This window comes from Coturnix japonica, chromosome 5, assembly GCF_054131305.1.
Source record: "Coturnix japonica strain WE chromosome 5, WE-NBRP24, whole genome shotgun sequence".
Classification (NCBI taxonomy): Eukaryota; Metazoa; Chordata; class Aves; order Galliformes; family Phasianidae; genus Coturnix; species Coturnix japonica.
Window position 1 is genome coordinate 13,756,579 of NC_140667.1, and position 22,050 is coordinate 13,778,628.

The window sequence follows — 22,050 nt, forward strand, 5'->3', positions numbered from 1 at the left end:
TCCTTATGTTTAAAAACTGAGATTTTGCTTTTTTTCCCTTGGGCAATATATTTTTTTAACAGCCTGCAGGATGGTGCCTACGGGGATGTTTTTGACTCCTTTTCATCACAGAGCCAGAAACTCCACTCTCAAAGCCCATATCTTGCTCCCGCTGTAAGCGAGTGTTTTTTTACACAACAGTGAACTTTGCATAGAGATAGGTCACAAACATTACATGTTTTAAGGTTCTTGTTTGCTAGCAGGGATATAGGATCTTAATCTTCACTGTGGCTGCCCTTCCTGCCAAGGGAACATTTACTTTGGTAAAATCAAGCAGAAATTAATCATGATTCCTTACAGTAAAATGAGTGCATTTAAGGATTAGAGCAGGGACTTCCCCAGCAAGCCCAAGTGTTCAACCTTTGCATCATTAGTGCAGCTTACCACAACAGTTTGTCTTCTTGGAAAGAGTTGCCAGGCTGAACGATCTTGCCTTTGTAGTAGCAGGGACAGTCATCTGGAGTCACACATTCCTCCTCATCATTGAGGTAGGTCCCTTCAGGGCAACCACAGCCCTCCATAGGAGCAATCTGAACTTTACACAGTGGATCAGGTTCATCCAGCGAGCGGCAAGACTGGTTGCAGTGCTTCACACTATACTTATAAACCATAGTCTCAGGACACTCCTCTGAGGGATCTTTGCAAGAGAAATGAAACGGATGTGCAAACATCATTCATGCTGTTAATGCAGCTTTCTGCAGGTTGAGATCCATGAATGTGCATTTTCCTAACCAGAACACTTTGTCTTTTAGTGGTCTGGGAGAAGCCTGCTCACATAAACCTGCATAACACTAGGTGAGATTGAATTCTGAAATGCCCAACAGGGTGTATCTTGACTGAATAAGAGTGGGTGCCATTTTGTATTTGTAAAATTTACAAGTCCATCTTATGTCAAGAACTGAAGCCCATAAATTCTCACTTCATCCATGTTGATAAAAATGAGTTTTCTGTCCCCAACTAATGATTTATTTGGGTAGGGGGAAAAAAAATAATGAAGAAGACTTGAGCTATTTTATAGGGTCAATTTGGGGCATTAAATGGGCAGTGATAAGGAACTCTGATAATCATTTGATGTTACCTCTTCTTTTTATCCTTTAAAGAAATGAGGAACCAAATTTTTAAGCACCGTGTTGTGTGGATCAAAGAGTTAAATACTAAAAATCTATAGATCTCAACTAAACCTGTAAGACAGTGAAAAGCTGATTAATCTTTGTGTGCTAACAAGAAATATTACTTTCAAAACTCTGCCATAAAATCTGCAGTAGGGATCAAGTTGTGTAAGGGAACAGTAAGGAAATCAGTAGGATCAAGTTGTGTAAGGAGGTATCAGGAATGGGACTTTCAAGAAAGGCTGGCATCCACATTCCTCTGAAATTCAGTGAGAACTGGGGACCCAGTCCTCTTGGACCTCTTTTTGACTCAAATCCCCAAAGATAAGACCCACTGCTGTGTTTTTCAGACGTGCACGGAGGTACTAGAAGGCACAGGAGGGTTGCTTATGGGCAACTGCACTAATCTTTGCAGCAATATTATCACCATAGGCTCCATGCTTAAACAAAGTTCTGAATGGTTTTCCAGTCAATGACCGTTGTATGCATTCTCAGATTAGTTTGTGTGCTAGGTGTGTGTACACATGGAAAACTACCTCCACCAACAAAAGCCAGTTGGTTTCCTGCTCTCAGCTGGGGCAGATGTGATATCTCATGTTTCAGTTAGGCAGGCCATATTTTCACACTTTATAGGAATGCTATAAGGATGCAGCAGCTGGTATATATTAATCACAATAGGTCAAGTAAGAAAGATATTAATAAAGTCCTTGAACTCGAGTTTATATCACAGTCCATCTGATATACCAAAAGATGTATCTGACTGGGTGTTTCAATTGTTAATTATTAATAATATCATTTCTAACAAATGTGTCTACTTTCTCCCTTTAATTATTTGGTGGGAAAAGACCAACTTTGGTAAAGGTAGGTCTGGTAAGAAGAAGCTTATTTGGTTACATTACCCACAGTCACAGATTTGTAATCTTAGATGATTATGTGGGTTTCACAACTGGAGGCAGAGCACATGAGCATAGTAATGATAGTTTCAATGCAGTTTGAACAAGGAGAACTAGAATAAAAGCACTGTGAATTAGAAGAGACTACTAATCCCAGTGATGAGAAGCTCAGCTAATGGTTTGTGCTTACATTAAGAACTGCCGTATATATGAACTGCCTTCCATTAGCTAGTGGACCTTTCTTTTTCATATGCTCTACTGACTGCACTGTAACCACCCTGTGCAATATAACCTGTCTCAGATGGTGCCTGCAGCACAGCACAGCTGCCCACAGCTGCAGGAGCCGAAAGAACCTTCCCACCTGCCACCAGGGGGTAGCACTGAGAGTGACTGTTCTGGCCCATTTACTCCTTCACTGCTGAATAACAAAACCTTCAGTTTTTCAGTTTTGGGAACACAGGCATGTTCCCAAAAGATTATTCCTTCTAAAAAAAAAAAAAAAAAAAAAAAAAAAAAGGCTAAAATGAAAAATGATCATGATTATTAGGCCATTAGTACTTAATTCGAGGTTACTGCACTGTTTGAGTTAATATTGCCTATTATGTCATAAGTCAGGTTGCAGGCCCATGCTGCAAAATCATCTTGCTTCGGTGTGCAGTGTGTCAGTAAATCTATCTTGACAACAAATCTCTTGATAGACAGGGACTGGCTAGTGTTCAAGTCTGTATGACCCTAGGATAATATGCTGTAGACTGCACTGTGTTCCCTCAAAATTATTTCAGCACAGGCTTGTTGAATTGTCCTTACTCCAGTCTTCCATGCCTTCTACAAAGCACCAGCTGCATTGTCTCTATTAAACATTCCACCTAGCCTCTAACTCAGGTAATAACATATATCATAGCTGCATCAAAATCATTCTTGTTATATTTCTTATTCAGGTAAGTTATTAAGAAACCCATACATTTATTTTCATGTTGGAGCAGGCAAATCTCACTTGAACTGTCTGGTAATTAATAGAAAAATAGAAAATGTACTAATATGCAGAAACTACAACTGATGAGTTTTACTTGCGGGTCCAATAGCATCCCACAGCAAATATGCTCAAATATACACTTACTTATGTTCTTATGTTCCAAGAAACATTTATTTTTTCTTAGACAGTCAAGCTATAGCTTGAAAAAATGCAATTGATGAGAATGATACCATGTGCATGGCCAGTGCCTGAGACAGAAAGGTTGGAGAGAACTGTAAAAAATATGTCAGAATTACAATGCAATGGGAGGCCCATGGATCTGAAACTAATTGAATCATGACAGCTTGTGATTCCATACAGAACCCACCTAATGTGATAAGAGCCTCGTCATGAAGTGATACTGGCAGGTAGAGGTTTCTAAATAGCTTATGTATGCTATCCTATCTTTCAGAGATCTGTGATCTTGACTGAGCTCAGAAGCTACAGGCTGCCACAGGTTGCAGTTCCCCCACATCCCTACTCAAGACATTACAGGATGCATACCACAGATCCCCTGCCTCCAGCCCTCAAGGGTCACGCCTGCTGCAGCACAGTCTCTGGAGTAAGTAGAGAGCACACTACACAGTGCAACTTCACTCTTCTCAGCATTACAGGTGTCATGCATACATCTCTAGGAGACAGAAAAGGACATGGGAATTACGTCTGGTTTACAGAAAGAGCATGGAAATATTCAGCAATTTAATGGGGTAAAGGGTAAGCCACAGTTATCTGAGTTATAGTTATAAGTACCTGGAGACACATTAAATGTTATGCAAAATTTCAAGTTCAGGTATTTTCTCAGTAAGCTGTACCTCACAGAAACCCTGTGTGAATTTTCTGCAGTTTTTGAAGGAACTGCTTTACTATGCATATAAATGTGGTAACTTGCTAGCTTAGTAATGTTATAGAGCTGTACACCATGAGCTATGGGCAGCTTCCTGCATTTTAAATACAGATAGAGTAACATCCTTCCACACTAATAAATGGAATACAAACACTCTAAAAGTAGTGTATACACTCCCACAGGATGTGAATTTTAAATGAAATCAGGAGATCAAAACCCCTTCGCTTGATTCCAAACAGAAACACCGATTTATCCTTCCAAAGGCTGAACAGTTTTCAAAACCAGCAAACCCCATTTTACCTACTTTTCTTCAGGATCATGCAACAGGACTGTCAGTGATGGCAGCGCTGCTCATAGAAGACAGTCAATCAGTATTTTCAGGACAGCAGGCAATAAGACCCATTGTATCTTGCACAAACTCTCATTTTATTTTTCTTATCAGCATCAATGAACTTTGGAAACTCACATTACTCTAACCCATTTAACTCCCAAAGACCAGACCATCTCCCTGGCAGATCAGCTTCTGGATAAGAACAAACCACTGATTTAGGCTGCTGCCTTACCTTGATGTACACAGAAGGGTCTACAACAGAATGGCAGGCAGCAAACTCACTGCTTGTATTAGACAGGAGAGCACACCAGTGTTGGGCAAATTTTTCTGAATGGGAAAAAATATTGTCCACAGTCACTTAAACCAAATTACTACTTGAATTTGTTTTCTTACAAGGTATCACACAGTCCTAGAATGTTCTGAAGTGTTCCAATGATGCTGGAAGGAAATAGTGGGCATAAACATACCAACACGTTAAGCAAAGCATGGTTGGATGACTGAACACTCATTTTTCTGAAAGAAAGGTTTCATCCTTCTGAATACCAACACTATTAAAATGGCTGGATTTACAAAGCATCTGAAAAGAATCCTCCCCATTTTCATTGCTTTCAATTAAACTTGTCTATTTCTTCATGAAATACAGTCAAGGAATTACACAAAGCATAGCATAATAAATCATAATAAGTGAGCTTTTACTATATACGGTAATACCTAGGAGACTACACTGTAAATCCTGTATATATTCAAATCCAGTCAAAATGAGAAGCTGGACAGACACCTGCTGATTTCAGTAGTGATGATAACTTTTTAAGCTCAGCACAGCTGTAGCAACCTAGGTTGGGCCCAAATAATGACAACCAATTATGCTCTGCCTTAAGCCTAAATTGCTCTCATTGATGATGTGTGTGCTTTTCAAGTCATCAGCAAAGAAGGTGCTGGCTCTTTTTCCAGCAAAGCTGTCACCTTAGAAGGCACAGAGAAAGCAACATCTCTCTCTAGAAATAGCCTCAAAGGCAGAGACACCTGATGTTTATGAGACTTCTAAAGCTTTTTCAGTTATTTATCACATGAAAATTATTTAGCACTGATAACTCGGGGATGAAAAGCCTGCTACCTTTATCCACGCTGTTTGAACAAGGATCTTCAAAGCTGTCCTCGACATCAAAACAGCTGGCTCTGGTTTTCCAAGAGTTACCAAAAGCAGCAGCTGAATCTTCCACAGCTCCAGTGGCTGTTCTGAAGTCGTCGGTCTGGATGTTATTGAAATTGCCGCAAAGACCTTGAGTTGGTGGCAGTAGGGATAAGGAAAGAGGAAGAAGAAGAGAAGAAAGAAGAAAAAATCATAATACAAGTGGGAAAAGCAATGACTTCACGATAAATACCCTTATCTCAATAGTGGTGCTTGCCTGTAAGAAGCTCATTTTCCTGATCTCCCCACAAATCAGACAGAACCATGTTTTTACTTCGTAATTGTTATTTCCTGTATTGCAGTAGCACTTAGTGAGGGCATGGAAATTGGAAACTGCATAAATATGCTTCAGTAATCACCAACAGGCAGAGAAGTCCCTTCCCCAAAATTTACAGTCAAAGAAAATGGCAAAAGCAAACCAAAATGAGTTGGAGGGATCAGATGTTATCCAGTCACACAGATAGGAAGCAGAGACACAAAAAGCTTAAATGATGTTAACAAGAGATTGGTGGAAAAACTGAGAACTCTGCATCTCACAAGACTGTAATGATAGCATGCTCTTACAAATAGAACCCAAAAGCTGTGCACACACTAAACATCACAGAGTTTATCTTCAGCAAATAGAAGGTTTTGGCCAATCTTTTGTTGCAGAAAAGTATAGATTGAATCACGGGTTCTAACATGAAAAAGGCAATATAAAATCAAATATTTTAATCCCTTATAGATAAGCAGCTAAAAGTTGTTAAAGAGTGAACACAGCCTACCAGATGTGCGATTCTGGTAAGAATGATCAACTGTTATAGAGAGCTGCATTACAGGTTTCATTTGCACTCGAATCCGTACTCCAGTTGAGCTCAAGATTTTGATGAAAAACGTTGAGGGTCTGAAGATGGTGATGCCATCTAAAGAGGAAAAGAGTGAAAGGAAAAAAAAGAAAAAAAAAAGAAAAAGTACTTCACCAATCTTTATAAGGCTGAGAAAACAGGAACTCCCTTTTACCAGCACAGTATAACATAGGAATCCTGCAGGTAGTCAGAGTGTATCTACCTAAATCAGTGACCTTATAATGAGCAGGATACCTATAATCAGAGACAGGAGCAGGAATCAAACTGTAAATTGATGTAGGCTATTCTGAGAGAGTTGTGGAGAAAGGTATTTACCTTTGCTTACTGGAAGCTTCACAATGAAATTGTTCATGTAGATATTTCCACAGGAACAGATCTTTATTGTCTGTACAGAAAAAGGAAAAAGCCTGTAGTAATGAATACACATGAGACAGACAATAACAACCAAGCTTCCTTAAGCATTAAGAAGCAATGTCTTCAGAATGGAAGTTATGGAAAAGATGCTAAAAATGGTGAAGATAATTTTGAGCCATTCACTTCTGAAGAAAATGGAAAAGCCAGAATCCAAGAAACTGGGAAGAAAATAACTCCTGTAGAACAAAACTAATAAACACATGCACTGCATCATCTGCTTGCAGTCCCAGGACTGCAACAGACCAAAAAGATTCTACAGTAAGAGAGAGAACATAAATGAACCCTGTGAACTTAAATAAAAGTGACATTCTTTATGCTTGCTAAAGCAAGTTACTTACTGTTCTTCCAAGTGTGACTAAGACATTCTTTAAGCAGGTCATTGTCTTTGATGTCCCACACTGGATGATCTCTCCAATCACCACAAATGTGTCATCGGTGTTCTGAAAAGAGGTGAGAAATGGGATGTGCAGAAGTCATTAGCGTATGATTTTTAAAAAAGGAGACAATATATTTCTCTGAAAGGTTAAAATGTAAGAATGAAAGATCTGGGGCGTTTAATTTCTGACTGCAAATTGCTGAATTTCACTTCTAGTCCCAATAATGTTCACTGCTTTTCCCCTTTACTCTTTCCATGCATCAACCTGAGTCTGTAGTGTTTGTACAGAGTCATAGAATAGCCAATTTCTTGTGAAGGAGTCAGCTCATCCACTTCATTTCTATAGTCACACATGAAAGTTTCAGGAGAAACGCTTTAATCTACATTAATGCATCCAGTAAGAAAAAACATTTGTCAAAAGAAAAAAGGAAAAAAAAAAAAAAAAAAAAAAAAAAGGAGGAGGGGGGTAAGGGGGATGTAAAACTGTGTTAAAAATGCAAAAGCTTGATGCTTAGCATCACAGTTGAACTTCAAGTCCGTTGCAAATAGAAAAAATTATGTGGTTTAATACTGAGTATGTACTGAAGTGAATTGCTGGATTGAGGCCATTTAATCAAATGAAGTCATACTGAGCTCCAGCACAGCTTAATGCTTCATGTTACTCTAGAGATTCAGAAGTGAAATGGGAGATAGTTCATACCTTAGCTAAGACATAATGGCAGTTACCATGAAAATTGAACCTCTTGTTATCAAAGGTTGTTATATGGAATCCGCCATCTATACTGCAGCTTCCAGAACAAGGCAGAGAGGTACAGCTCCAGTGGCCTCCTTTGCAAGTACTGTACAAAACACAAAAATGAGTAGTGAGTTAGAATAAATATAGCTGCAAAAGAGCAAAGGTTGAGATCTGTATCTGATCAATTTCTCTTTTTTTGTCTCATCAGCTACTTGTTTTTCAGCTGCTTATTAAATCTGTGAGGGAGAAAGATTTTATACTAAGGCTCCGCTTGTCTGTCAGTGGGAGATCACTGCACTTCATGCTATATCCTTCAGAGACACCGAGTTGCTCAAACAAGAAATATTTTCTAGGTCCTAACCTGCTTACTTAACCTTTTAAAAGAAATAATCTCTTCAAACAGGATCTTGCATCACTTTATGCTATTGATGATTCAGCAAGTTGCTGTTGCAACTGTTCAGAGGCTGAATTAATGAGCAGTTGTAAAAATTAGAGCTGTTAATGCAAGAGGAGAACAGCCAGGCCGTGTTCAGATTTTGTGAAGACTGAGCCCATGCCTATATGGAAACCACTTAGAGCCCTTCGAAACTCAGGTTTTGGGGAGTATTTCCTGCCTTTGAGAATGAGTAGGAAACAGTTAAACCAAAGGGATTCACAGAACATCTGCTCTGCCCATCCATGCGCCACAAAGTAATTTTTTGAGGTCCAAGCTTTGGAATATCCGTTTAGATCTAGCAGTGGTTGTAAAATCACTCATTAGCATGGAGTTGCTACACTTCAGAGGCCAATGATTCTAAACTAATCAGCCAAGAGTCTCATTTTTCTGCAGTTTGGTATCCCAGGCTTAATACTTGCTGGCAATTCCAAGTGAAGGTGATAACAGTGTGTGGTTAAAGGTTAACTCAGAGTTTTTCCAAATGCCTGTTGCTATTCAGATCCCAGTTTTTGCATTAGTGCCATGATTACTTAGGACATTAGGAACAGCAAAAAGGGTTAAAGAATAGAATGCAGCTAATCAATGCTCTCCAATAAATGCCTCTATCTTGTCAGTTAAATCAAGTTCACAACAGTACCAGTTTTGGCAAGGAGTGGAGTAAGTCCCTCCAGATGAGTAGACTTTGCCTTGAAACATACAGGGACAGCTGTCTCTGGGAACACATTTTTTGCCACCGAGGTCATCGAGGATAGTTCCTGTTCAGACACATTAGCTGGTTAATATTTCTTAGTAAGTCTGGGAAACAACATGAAGGAAGATCAAAATAAAGAAATAAACCTTGTGTCATTTCTACAAATGAATGAGTGGGGCATGTTTTATCAAAAGCATCACACCGGGCCCTCTCAGGCATTAATTGATGTGAATGAATTCTCACTGGAGCTCAAATGAAAGCAACATAAGATAAAATATCCCAAAGCGTATCTCTCTGTTATTGGAGTTCTACACAATGAGCAGGATTACCAAGTGCCAGGCAGCCAGTTTCCATCCATTTCTAACAGTGAAACAGATCAAACTTCAACTTCTTCATGTGCAAGATTGCTCATGAATGAACCTGTCAATACATTTATTTTACATATGACACAACCTACAGTAAGCCTTATTCTCCACTAGGTTACACATACACCTAGACTTCTAACTGTGAGGCATTTCATCAGACATCCTCACCTATACCATTACTAACTAGAGGATCCCTCTCCTTTTTCCATATCTTCTGAAAAAATGTCTTTTCTGTCCCCTGGTCCAGCATCAAGATCCTGAATCTTTAGAGATTCGGTTCTTCCAAGACAGTTTCCTGTGCCACCTGCTGTAGGGAACTTGCTTTAGCAGGGGCTTGGATTTATTGATTGCTAGAGGTCCCTTCCAACCCCTATGGTTCAGTGATTCTGCATTTCTGTGAAGAAGGAATTTGTTAAATTATACTAGAAGAAACAGCTTATTCACTGATTTTAGTGTAAAATCATAATGGGAAAAAAAATCCCAACAACCCACTAACTGAAAGGAAATATTCTCCTTCTTTGTCCCTTGTTGTGTGACCTATTGGAAGAAGCAAACTTCCTTACCAGGAGGACAGAAGCAACCGTCTGTACATGGGGCTTTGCATATCTTGCTCCTTTCTGGGTCAGCGCACGTGTCAGCACAGGAGTTTCCACATTCCATGTACTCCATGTTGTTTGGGCATTCCTGATCTGCAAAACCAAAGAAAAATGAGTTATGTTAATGATGAATTTATTAATGCTTAAAAATCATTGCATCACTACCCAAGTCCTTCTTCCTCCCTTCCCCCAAATCTTGGTTGCAAAACTTTCTATCCAGATGTGTCCTGTCTTGTTACCCTCTAGAGGAATGTCTTCCAATTGCTTTTACTTAATCTTTGGAGAAAATAGTAATAATGCTGGAAAATATTAGTTACTTAACACCATTTTGCTAACTCAAGGTTGGCTGAAGTGATGATACCAGCACCAGGAGCTGCAGTAACTTATTTTTGCCTCAGGCGACTCTCATTCTGGCAGTAATCTTCCATCCTAGTCCACAACAGCTGTTTCGAAGAACTACCTGTAGTCTTCACCCCAGATTGGCAGGGATTTCCTGCTCAGTAGCTGCAACTACTAGTAAAGTAAAGCAAAGGAGCAGCTAAGAACAGGTATGTTAGACTTCTGTGTCACTTCTTTAGACGAGACATCAAAACTTCACACAAGGTTAGTTACGAATTAAATGAGCATTGTAAAACTCAAAAAAGAACTGAAAAAAGGAGAAGAGAGAAGATGCTAAGATACAAGTTCTAATTGGGGAGCAAAATCAAGTTGAACTTGTTGAGGCTTTTCCATTAACAACATTTCTGTCAAAGTACTTCTACAGATTGAGTCAGTGTAATTAAAGGAGCTCCTATCTTTGCTCTGCTGGGATTAGGGCTCATGCATACACATCCAGCATCCTAAACTCCAGAGCAGTACTACTTACAGCAAAGCTCTTTGGTTCTCCATTCCCCAGGGTCTCCCTTGCTAAGGACACAATCTCGAGAGTATTGGTTTAAAGTGCTGCATATGCAGCTGGGAACCAAATCAGAATGAGAAGAATGAGCCACACAGTTGCACATATCCTCAGCGCAGGTATCTACATAATCATCAAAAGCAACCATTTTGGGGCAGTTTCCAAACCGGGACAGAAGTTTCTTGCACTTTTTTTTCTGAGGGGAAAAGAAAAGAAATAATTGACATTTAAGCAACTATCAGGCTGATGGATGTGGATCCTAACCTCTGATGACACAAGTCCATGATCACATGGGCCTCCAGAGGTCATCCAGTCTAACTTTCTGTTACGAGGTTCTTTTTCTCGGCCTCGATGCTGTCATAAAATTGCATATTTTCCCACTTATCTATTTCTTTATCACTATAGTAGGACAGTCCTTCAAGTATAAGATAACATTCTGTTCTCTAAATAGCCCCTTGTTTCAACACAGTCACTTCTGGACTGTAATAGTTCAGGAAGGTTTATACTTCTTAGCCACACATACTTACGTATTTATCGCATCTGTCATTATGCTCTGTATGATGTCTTCCAGTGTGTTCATCTGGCCTCACATCAGGACACTTTTCTGATGGATCCTCAACTTTGTGAAAGTTCCCAAACTGCCTTGGGTGCATTTTATACCCTGCAAAACCCCCAGATTCATTTGAATCCTTTACAGTCCTTTAGATCAGTTATTTTGTTATAAATATGCATCTCACCCTTACCAAATCTTTATCAAAATACCATAACGCGGTATATAACTTCCTGGTGTTACTTCCATTTGGGTTAGGATCAGGAATCTGGCATATTTCAATCAAGAACTGCTGACAGTCTTGGCAACAATAATCACAAGACTCTTGACCATCCTATTATATCTCATCACTTTCAAAGACTTTGGTTCTTTATGAGTACATACGATCTTACAGAATTTTGTATGTGTAATGGTCATACAGATTATTTTGCGTCATACTATTACAACCTAAAGTGCAATTTGGATGCGTGTGTATTCATCCAGTAACTTGCTGCTTTGTACAGGCTAAAGAAGCTGGGAAGACTGGCACACAATTTACGTATTACACTGAGTATAGGGATATATTTTCCCAAAGCACTACCAGACACTTGATCCTAGATCTGAGAAATCTTTTGGAGACGGTCTGAAATTTAATTATTCTTTCTGAACGGTAGGTGACAATATTATTATTTGTTGTAACTTTAAAAGCCCAGATATTACACAAAAGGATGATGTTAAAATTTTGGCTTCAGTCCTGCAGCAAATACAATGGAGTGCGAGCTTCTTGCCTCTCATACTCTGCTGCAAGACTGCAGCTTCATTTGTTTGCTGTGCTGCCCTCCTTGCAGTTCAGAACTGCATCTGAAGGTGTCAGTGGTTGGCACCGTGGTTTCTGCAAAGATGCTCAGTGAAATCTGCCTGGGTCACCCATGGCACTTTCTTTTCATTACATAGCCGAAACTGATAACACCTGATACCCAGCTGTAAAGTGATGAAAGCAGAAGGGCAGAAGTGCAAACATGTCACATTTGAGACTGCAAATTCCTTAAAGTTTGGTACAATCAGTGGGAAACTTTGCAATGCTGCTGCATGATGAGTGTGCAATTAAACTGGGTCAGTAATGTTTGAGAGACACTTGCAAGCAGCAGAGAATCTCAAATCATCCCACAAACTTTTAAAATGCTCCATCTTTGGAAATGTTTGGGTTTTTCAAGATGTCTGTCCAGAAATCTGAAACCCCACATAGAGGAAACAGATGCCAAGTTTGATGTGATGTATAACACACTCCTACATTCAGCATGCTGTGTTCATGGCCTACCATCCATAATTAAATCATTCTTCTTATTGCCGTCATAGTTCCCACACAGACCACATACTTTCTCTTTATATGTTTCTTCCAGGTCCAGCTAAAAAAGAAAAGCAAAGAGGAAACTCAGGGTTTAAAGGTTTCTTCTCCCACCAGCAGCATATTACCACATGGCTTGCCACAGAAAAGCACAGTGGCAGAAATTCTCGTTACCTGCTTGTAGCAGTTACATTTTCCATTACAGTCCTGCCATAAAACCTACTGACAGACAAGCTGAATTTAAACAGGAAAATGATTTTTCAACAACTGGCAGTCCTACCTATCCAACAGCCAACTGAAGAATGCTGAATACTGGACTGATCCCTGGACCCATGCCTCCCAGTACAGAATACTGGATAGATAAGTGTATCCTGATGCTGAAAGCTACAAAGAATCAGTTTCCGGTCAGCTTTTAGCAATATGTAAGTTTTTTTTTAGTTCATAGGCTAAATGGAATACTTCATAGTCTCTCTACGGAAGGATCTGCCTCTTGTACTGCTCATTCAGAGGCAACAGAGACAGAATAACACAGTATGACTTTTCTAGATAGAACTATTGCAACATATCCCTTTTACATACTTAGAGGGTAATACTGGCATTGCTCTGGTCTAGTTATAAATGGCAGTGCTTTTCCTAGAGATGTGTCAGTCTAAAACTGTATCTACTCCATGGGTGTTGCCTATGATATCCCAGGTATAAAATAGTACAAAGTGGGAAAGAAATGACAAATTCTTCATTAAATTAGATCCTGAATTACCACCTGATTGCTTCCTGACATATACTTTCCCCCCCCCACACTCTGTTCACTTTCTACTTATTGTTTTCTGTCTCTCTGGACTGCGGAACAACTTCTGTTTACTTAATCTTACTCCTGACTGAGGAGGATAAATGCTCACACTCAAAAGTGTAAATACACCTCCACTGCAAAGGGTATTTTGGAGTGAAAGTATCTAGGAGAATTGCCCTAAAGCAATGCCTTGGAATGAGAGATGCCAAGGTCTTCTCAAATGACCACATGGATTAGTTTCCCACAAAAGATGTGCACAGAGAAAGAGCTGGGGTCACCAGCTGTACCCTATGTAGGAAGCAGGTAACTATAGAAATGCTGTCTGCAGCATTGACAGTGGCATCTTTTGTAGTGTAAAATTGCTTAGGGAGGCCTGGGCATTGCAACTCCGCTCCTCTGTTTTCTGAAACCATTACCTATGGTGGTAGGCCACATCGACATGTGGATACCATGATACTTCCCAACCACCACTGCCCCTCTGTTTCTTATATTAACATGTTGCCTGCATTCCGCTCTGCTTTTCATCATTTATGAGGTTCACTAAGAGAAAAACAACTAACTGGCTGTTCATACTAGGAGAGTGTCAGCCCAGTTCCACTTGAGCGTCAGACCCAACTTGGAGGTGACTTGGAAGTAAGCACAGGTGTCCTCAATCAGGATGCTTTTCAAGCTGAAGGGCAGAGGGATCCTGGAAATTGAAGGGAACAAGACAGGTTATACTGGGGAAAAAGAACAAAATAATCATTTTAAAAAACTAATAGTAATAATCAAATCTTCCTGGAGATCCAGGAAAAAAGAATAAGAGTCAGAAGGAGGCATATAAGCCATGGAAGTCAGCCTGCATCCATGCTAATGCATTAAGTCTTAGTATTATCACCTTGTCTACTGTGACATTCTAATGACCCACAACACAGTTTTGCACATGAGCATGTCAGTATTACATTAGCCATGTAATACCTATCAATATCAAAGTAGCTTCTCTGCTTTTTATGAACTGCTTTATATGAACTGAGGATCTGACTCAATATTACAGGGAGCAAGATCCAATAGTGGGATATTGCTCTCTGTGTAAGGATACCACGGGTTCTCATAATCTCTCCAGGCTTTTGCCTTATCTCTTGGAAGTGACAGTGATATTTTTGCCTGTTTTGCTACTGATGCACTGATGTGACTCAGACCTGTGTTACTTCTTGATCTTACCAAGCCAATTACTTCTCACTTTTCCTGAAGCCTGATAAATGGATCAGAAAATGGCAAGAACATGCGAGATTTTTGCCCCTTCGATTTAGGAGATACATCTGAGTGTTGTTTCTGGATGGATATCAACACAAGACAGTACATAATGCTTCTGATTTTCTCTCCAACAAGACTGCGAGGGTTCTTCCCAGAGTCAACATCTGCCTCACGCCATCACCCCCAAATGCTGGGAGTAGGACACAGTAGTACTCAAAGAGTATTTTTAATCTATATTTTATTTATTTTCAGATCACTTTCTGGTTTGTTTCAGATTGAAATTAAAGATGTGAATTTTGATTTCTGGAAATTCAGCCCTTTGTGTAGAAGACCCCATGGCAATCTGTGATCTGCAATGGAGCGCCATTTCTGCACAGTCTGGAAATGGTAAATTTTTTTTAAAAGGATGATCTGTTCCTGAGTAGCAACAAACAATGCTAAGGTTAGTATCACAGAAATAATATAAAATATAAAGGTGGGATACCTTTTCAGATACATCACCCCTTACGAATACACAGCAATAAAACCGCAGTGCTAGAAAGCAGTAACTAGTAGCATCTGTACTTACTGGTTCCCATTCACTGTGATGCCTGTCTCTTTCACCTCCAAGACCACTCCATCAGTAGTGACAGTGAAGTAGATCAGGTGATTGTTTTTGTCACTGCGTCTGATTTTGATGTTGAAGTCCTGGTAGCTGTCATTGCAGTGAGAAGCAAAGACGTATGTGCAGGTTCCAGGAAAAGTGAACTTAACGTGGTCAAATGTATGAAAGTGGAAATTGCCCCAGGTGGTACATTCACTCCTACCAACTGTGGAGACCTGGACTGAAGAAAGATTCAGAGCATCGAGGTTAATGATTCACCTTGCATTAGATGTTTTTGTTTTTTTTTTCTATTGCTGCTGTTTAAAATTGTAAAGGGAAAGATTCCTCAGTTCAAAAAATGTTAAGTCCTGGAAGATGCCAGGATGCACCACAGGTCACCCGAGTTGGTAACAAAATGGCAGCCTTCAGTCTAAGCAGCTGAGATTGACACCAGCTTCAAAAATCAGCTCACAGCTGCTTATTTTTCATCTCAGACAAACTTGTGTCTTGACGATGAGCTGTAGCTCTGCCAATGGTGTTAATAGGAAGGCTGCTCTGAAAGTAATGCCTCCTATGTTGCCCACGATGTCAGAAGTGGATATTGGTGGTACAGTAGTAGAGGCTGAACTTTTCCACCAATATCCCCATGTTACATTTTACTGCTGCGTGACAGATGGCAGCAGACAGGCAGTCTGACATGGAAGTGCATATGAAGCAAAGAAGCAAAGATGTGTCACTGAATCCCTCTCTGTGTAAAAAAATAGGAAGCACTGCTTTTCGAGCAACGTGGGTACTTGAAGTGCATGTAAGACATCACTTAAGAAAGTAATTTCTATACCACTGATGCATAAAGCAAATAGGAATCAAAGAAAGCTACACACAGAATTTAATAAGATAGTCTTGCTACATCTCTTTTGGGCCTCTTTAACTAGCAATTAAAATGAGCAAATTTCTTTGTGTTGCTGACAGACCACATTTAGGAATGTCAACCCAGCAGTGTCCTTCAAGATCAAATCAGCCACTGGTATATTTAGAGAACTCTAAAGCATTCTGAGATGTTCAAATCTAAGAAGCAGCATCTTAAAGTCAGAACCATGCAACAAAAGCTCAAGTGCTGAAAGGCTCTTACAGGAACAGCCTGTTAAAGAGACTGTAATTTGCTATAGGTGTTCACAGCAGTGAAGTGGGATAGTGTAATTTAGCACTTTTTTACACAATAATGAAGGGAAATGGGAAATTTTCACTCCTTCTTGGAAGTGTAATTGCTAGAATTACTAACACAGCAGAAGCAGTCACATCAATTGCTGTGCATCAAGTGATTAGGAAAAGTATAAGACATTCAAAGCCAAACCAGGAGGTAACAGTACAAGAGAGCACAACAATGTGGTTACTCCCAATGGAGTAATTCACACTGGCCAACCAAGCCTAGCTGGCATTATATAAAAAAACATATGCAAAATGTTTTTAAAAGGGCGTCACTTGTTTATGATGCAAATTACATGCAGAGAGTCTGCTTTTTTAAGATCAGTCACCTAGGATATAAAGCAATTGATATACCACACACAGTGTTGGAGAAGAAAAATAATGAAATAACAATAAATTATTTAAATGACTTAAAGATGAGAAAGCAAAATGCATAACAATATCTGGCATGCCTACATCTCTTAAAGGAATATGTTACATCTTTTCATTTAACTCCACTTGTCATCTACGGGGATCAATATGTGAAGAAAGAATCTTAGATTTTTTTCTTACCTATCTGAACTGGTTCTTTCCCTTTGCAAAAAGTCCAAAAGAGGCAGAAAATCCAAAATGACCTCCCCTTTTTTATTTCCATCTTGCCATGGAGTGGTAACTTGAAAATCCTTTCAGGGAAGTGTTTTTTTCTTGGCTTAAAGGCAGATTTTTATAGTCCAGGAATTTGGCATGAGAACAAAACATTGATGGCAGAGTAGCTGAAAGGTGGAGCTTCACTCACTTTTCTTTCAGTTGTCAGTGTTCAGCACCCAACAACTTTCTGTCTTTTGGAAGAGACAAGTACCCATTTCTCTCTATGGGCATGGAGAGTTGTCTCTTTCTCATCTCCTTTCTTCGAAGTGTTTGTTTTCACTTTCATTACAGTGTTGCTTTTTCTTTGACTAATAGCTTTCTTTTTCTTTTTCTTTTTCTTTTTTTTTTTCCCCATAGCACTGGCTTAGCAAGTAGCAAGCAAGCACTGACATTTTTTACAGTGTTTCTCTGGTTTGCACATCAGCGCAGTCCTCCAGCTCAAGGAAGTGTTGTCGCTTCTGCTGTCTTGATGGCTATATTTCTGAAGGTAACAACTAAAGATATTGTAAGGTCAGGAATTATGTACAGTCATAAAGAGTCATAACCATAAAACATCCAGAAGGTTCAGTCATGATATCTAAATCAAAATCTTTCCTCTTTTAGTTTGAAACTATTTCCACTTGTCCTGTCACAAAGATCCAGCTAAGGATTCTGCCTCCTTTCTTACAGCCCTCCTTTATGTACTAAATGGCTGCTATCAGATCTCCCCAGAGAAGGGAACATGACATGGAGAAATGATTTCAAACTAGAAGGTTTAGCTTGGATATAAGGAAGAAGTATTCTACAATAAGGGTGGTGAGGCACTGGCACAGGTTGCCCAGGGAGGTGGTGGATGCCCCATCCCTGGAGACACTCAAGGTCAGGCGAGATGGGGCTCTAAGGGCCTGATGTAGTATAGGTATACCTGTTTATTGCAGGGGAGCTAGACCAAATGTCCTTTAAGGATCCCTTTCAGTACAAACAATTCTATGATTATATGATCTGATCTATGTTTTACTGAAGGGTAGTTCTTAAGTATCCTGTCATAGATCATTGATGCCAGGAACTTTAGTGACTCTAGTGGGCATTTACTTGCTGTGTTGGCACAAGCTGACCTTCATGCTACTTGTGCTGTGGGGGGAACCACCCCTGAGGGACAGGAAGCCTCTCACCCAGCTGAAAAAATTCTTGCAAACAAGCAAAAAAGACATTCCCAAATGTTCAACTGCTTCATGCTTCTTTGGGAAAACAATAATGCCAGAATGACGCCCAACAGTAAGTGAACAGGAACATGGCTTGAAGTGGATTTAGGTTTCATCCTTTTTGCAGATCTTCAGACCAGAGCAGACCATGGACTTTTATCTTGTTGGCAGGCAGTGAGCCAGCCTTCCTTACTGTGCCTATCTCGCTGCTTGACCAAGCTTTCTGGTGTGAACAAAGTTAAATGTCCTAAAACTGCCCCCCAGTTCTTGCAGTTGTTCCCCTCACACGCTTCTGAGCCACTTCATTAGGTGCAAACGTCTGCCAGACAAAGATTTGCGGCTGCTGCTGCTCTTAAGAAAGTCCCGCAGTAGCAGGTGAGAGCATTGTGCAGTGCATGAAACATGAGTTCACGTTACCCCTTTCCCACTGTCTGTGCCTCATTAATTCCATTGTCAGTCACACTCGAGGCAGGGCACAACTGGAAGGTAAAGTCTGTTCTTGAAGCCATGCCATTTTGGCTGCTGTACAAACTGACAGACTTCACAGCACCACAGATGGAAGTAATAGATTTCTACTTTTTTTCCTTTTAATTGTCCTTTCCACTCTTCTCCACCCTAACAGTTATGATGTAGAACTTCAGGATACCTAGAAAATAACAAAAATTGTGAGAATATGACATTGTAGTTATGAGGATGATCGGAAATCCCACACAGTGCAACACGCAAAGTCAGCAGAATCCTACCGTAACTTTCAGATTGAGTTTTGATTGATGGAGCCTCCTTCTTGACTTTCCCACGTCAAGGCTAGTTTCAAAATTTCAATAAAGAACTCTGTTAAGATATAGCTATAGCTTTTTTGCTCTTTTTTTTTTTTTTTTAATTTATTTATTTATTTATTTTTAATCATGGCCATCTTCCTTTCCAATTCCCACACAGGCAATCAATACATCTATTTCATTCACTTTGAAATGACAGAAGAAAAAGACAAGAACCCAGAGATCTGATTCCTGACTTCAGAACAAAATGCCATTATCCCTGAAGGGCAGCACAAAAGCAGCAGGTGCCACATACGAAACCATTGACAAAAATACCCTTCAGATTACAGTGGCCCTTACATGACAAAGACATGGTGAGACTGACCACCACAACTCCCAGCCCTTTGTCTCTTACATGTGGTTCGGGGCATGACAGAGTGGGCAGGAGGGATGAGCTAAAGCATGACTTTCCCCTGCAAGACCCAGTTAGCACATACCGACCTGGGAGGAACATTAGCAGCACATGCTAAAATGGTGACCAAGGGACAGACAGAATAAAAGAAACAATATATAGAACTGTCATCCACTTCTGCTCCATTCAGAAGAGAAAGGAGCATCAGACACCTGGCTCATCTGTCCTGCAAGAGCCTGGAGACCCAATCCTTTTGCCATGTGTCAGTTCTTACCTCTGTCTGCTCTATCAAATTTGCCATTCCTTTGCCATTTCTTGGCAAGAACAGATTCTGCCTGTGACTAATCAGGGCTCCTGCTGCCAGGTTCTCTGCAGAGAACATGGGCTACACTCCTTGGAAATCATGGGATGCTCCAATCCACTGTAATCATTTCGGAGCTACTGATAGGAAGAGGATACATGCATTTTTCAAATGAAATTTTTGTGGGCAAACGTGGCAATACTGAGGGTTCCAGAAGGAATTTATGGTAGCTTTTTGGAAGGAAATTCAGACCAACGGGAAATTTGTGAATATGTCAGCCTGTTACCATGGAATTTTTGCTATGGCAAGCATGCAAGTTATAACTAATTCCCCTGTATTGAAACACTGGGAAAAAATCTCTTTTCCTTATTGGGTCCTCCAGCTCACCAGGCCTTCACTCAGCTGCAGCTGTTCTATCAAAAAGAACAATTCCTTTTGGCCCCTTTACAGCACATTTCATGGATCATTTGCCACTAAGGGGTATGTGATTTTAGTAAATGCAATTGGCAAACATTAACTCAGCTTCTTTATCGCCACTGACTCACTGGAGATAAACCGTCATGAAGGTAATGTAATACATCAGTGACTCACATCCCATACGAGCTTGGTAAAGGGACAATCAAGCTGGAGGCATCTTAGGGGTCAACACCGCTCATGCCCAGCAACTATACTGAAGTCTGGCAGTTGCATTTGAATGGCATCCTCTGTCAAAGGGTGACCCCATATGTACTGTAATTGTCAAAGCTACCAAGATGTCTGTAATTCTCTGTCCTGGGTGAACACAATTGCTGGAGGGTTTAGCTTGGAAATCCTCTAGTATTCCAGGCCTTTCCAGGCAAAACTGACAGTACTATTTCTTACAGTGTATGTCCAGTGTAAAATCGTGTTTTACCATCATGGTCTAAATGATAACTAAAGAAATGCTATTTACTTCATTAAAAAGGTAAAGTTAACTAGGAAAACGACTAATCAGGAATTGGTATCAAGCCCTGTTGTGCTGATCTGAAACAAATTTGGCAAACTATTTTGCATAAGCAATAATTACAACACTGTATTGCACCCTCCTAACTTCCAGAATGAGTCAACATGGATTATGTTCTTATCCTTGGTATAATCCCTTAAAATTTAGGGAATTTACTTCAAAGATTTATTTGGTTCATTAAGTTAGTATCCACCACACAATTTGAACTGGCTGGAGGTATGGGGTGAACTCTAATAGGCAAAGTTAGTTGTCTATCACAACACATGAAGAATGCCTTTGGTATCTCAGTTTTGTTAAGAGATGGGTGGGTGTTTTCTTGCATTTTTACCTTATAACAAACAAAAAAACTCCGTAACCTCTCATCACAGAGGTTCCTTGACCTTTCCATAACTAATCAAGGACATCAGTTACTCCCATTTGCAAGGAATCATTCAGTTGCACCTTTTCTGTTTTTTCAAGATGTAGATCTTTCAAAATCCATATCCAAGGATTGTGACGACATGGCCAATTGGTGTTTGTGCACACAGGTCTCATTGACCTATTGGCACTTCCTCACTTAAGAAGGACTTCCTGCACAGAAAGCCGTCTAATCAGGAGTCCTTGGGTTTGTTCTACCCAAAAGATTTTTCTTTGAATTACCTCCCTAGTGGAAAATGCGGAGCAGCAGAATAAAGCAAACCATCTGGGGGAGGATATGAAAATTCTTCTTTAAGAATTACAGATTCATGGGTTTCAGGCTAGAGCAGGTACTACCCTCTCCCTTTTGTAAAAGCATTTCTTCCTTCATGGATGCCAAGACAGTGCAGAAAAGGCCACTGCATTCTTAATAATAAGTCAGTATAACTGTCAAATTACATGAAACTACACATGCAGTCGCCACTGCCCCCACACTGAAAGTTACTAGAAGCCCAAAGAAACACAGCATTTGACTTACTAAATTCCTATTCAAGGCCCTCAGGCTGTCTGCCTTATTAAGAGGGAGCAGGAGTGTACAGCTTCCACAGATACTGCAAACAAAGAGCAAGGAGTCCTCAGCTACACTAGTCCAAAGAGACAGGCTATTGAAATGTCACTGCTGTGCCAGGTCACAGGCACTGTGCAAAGCTGTGTACCTCAGTCAGAGTTCCTGTTGCTTTTGTTGCTGCTTAAAAGAGAGATGCGTGAAGCAACATCAACCCCAGCTCTACTTGATTTCTGCCAAGTAGGGTAGTTAGATATATATTGCTTCACTTATGTTGGAATAAAGAGCTTTCTTTTCCACCTCCCTCCCCACATGCTTGCAATTCTTGCCAGAATGTGAAAGTCTGTGGTGCTTCTCTTGTCATTGAGTCAGACTGAGAT

The 22,050-nt window shown here is 40.1% G+C and overlaps 1 protein-coding gene and 1 long non-coding RNA gene across 3 annotated transcripts in view; one reads left to right on the top strand and one right to left on the bottom strand.

The window, feature by feature from the left end:
- LOC116653475 (uncharacterized) overlaps positions 1-3,585 on the top strand; it is a 98,412-nt gene extending 94,827 nt beyond the window's left edge. Inside the window, exon 5 of the long non-coding RNA XR_004307363.2 lies at positions 3,466-3,585. This is a non-coding gene — a long non-coding RNA (uncharacterized LOC116653475). The remainder of the gene's footprint in view (positions 1-3,465) is intronic.
- The window catches only part of LOC107314549 (mucin-5B), a 39,863-nt gene extending 22,707 nt beyond the window's left edge, over positions 1-17,156 (bottom strand). Inside the window, exons 1-16 of one of the 2 annotated variants that reach the window (XM_015863887.3) lie at positions 17,004-17,156; positions 15,234-15,489; positions 14,006-14,120; positions 12,619-12,706; positions 11,299-11,432; positions 10,742-10,967; positions 9,844-9,969; positions 8,862-8,979; positions 7,753-7,891; positions 7,015-7,116; positions 6,578-6,647; positions 6,182-6,319; positions 5,343-5,507; positions 4,461-4,555; positions 3,558-3,684; positions 424-676 (exon numbers count right to left, since the gene is read on the bottom strand). In XM_015863887.3, coding sequence (XP_015719373.2) covers positions 424-676; positions 3,558-3,684; positions 4,461-4,555; positions 5,343-5,507; positions 6,182-6,319; positions 6,578-6,647; positions 7,015-7,116; positions 7,753-7,891; positions 8,862-8,979; positions 9,844-9,969; positions 10,742-10,967; positions 11,299-11,432; positions 12,619-12,706; positions 14,006-14,120; positions 15,234-15,489; positions 17,004-17,085 — 2,234 coding nt within the window. In that variant the 5' untranslated portion in view covers positions 17,086-17,156. Of the gene's footprint in view, positions 1-423; positions 677-3,557; positions 3,685-4,460; positions 4,556-5,342; positions 5,508-6,181; positions 6,320-6,577; positions 6,648-7,014; positions 7,117-7,752; positions 7,892-8,861; positions 8,980-9,843; positions 9,970-10,741; positions 10,968-11,298; positions 11,433-12,618; positions 12,707-13,992; positions 14,121-15,233; positions 15,490-17,003 lie in introns of those variants that run through there. The other variant, XM_015863888.3, reaches the window with a different exon arrangement.
- Positions 17,157-22,050: the final 4,894 nt, after the last annotated feature.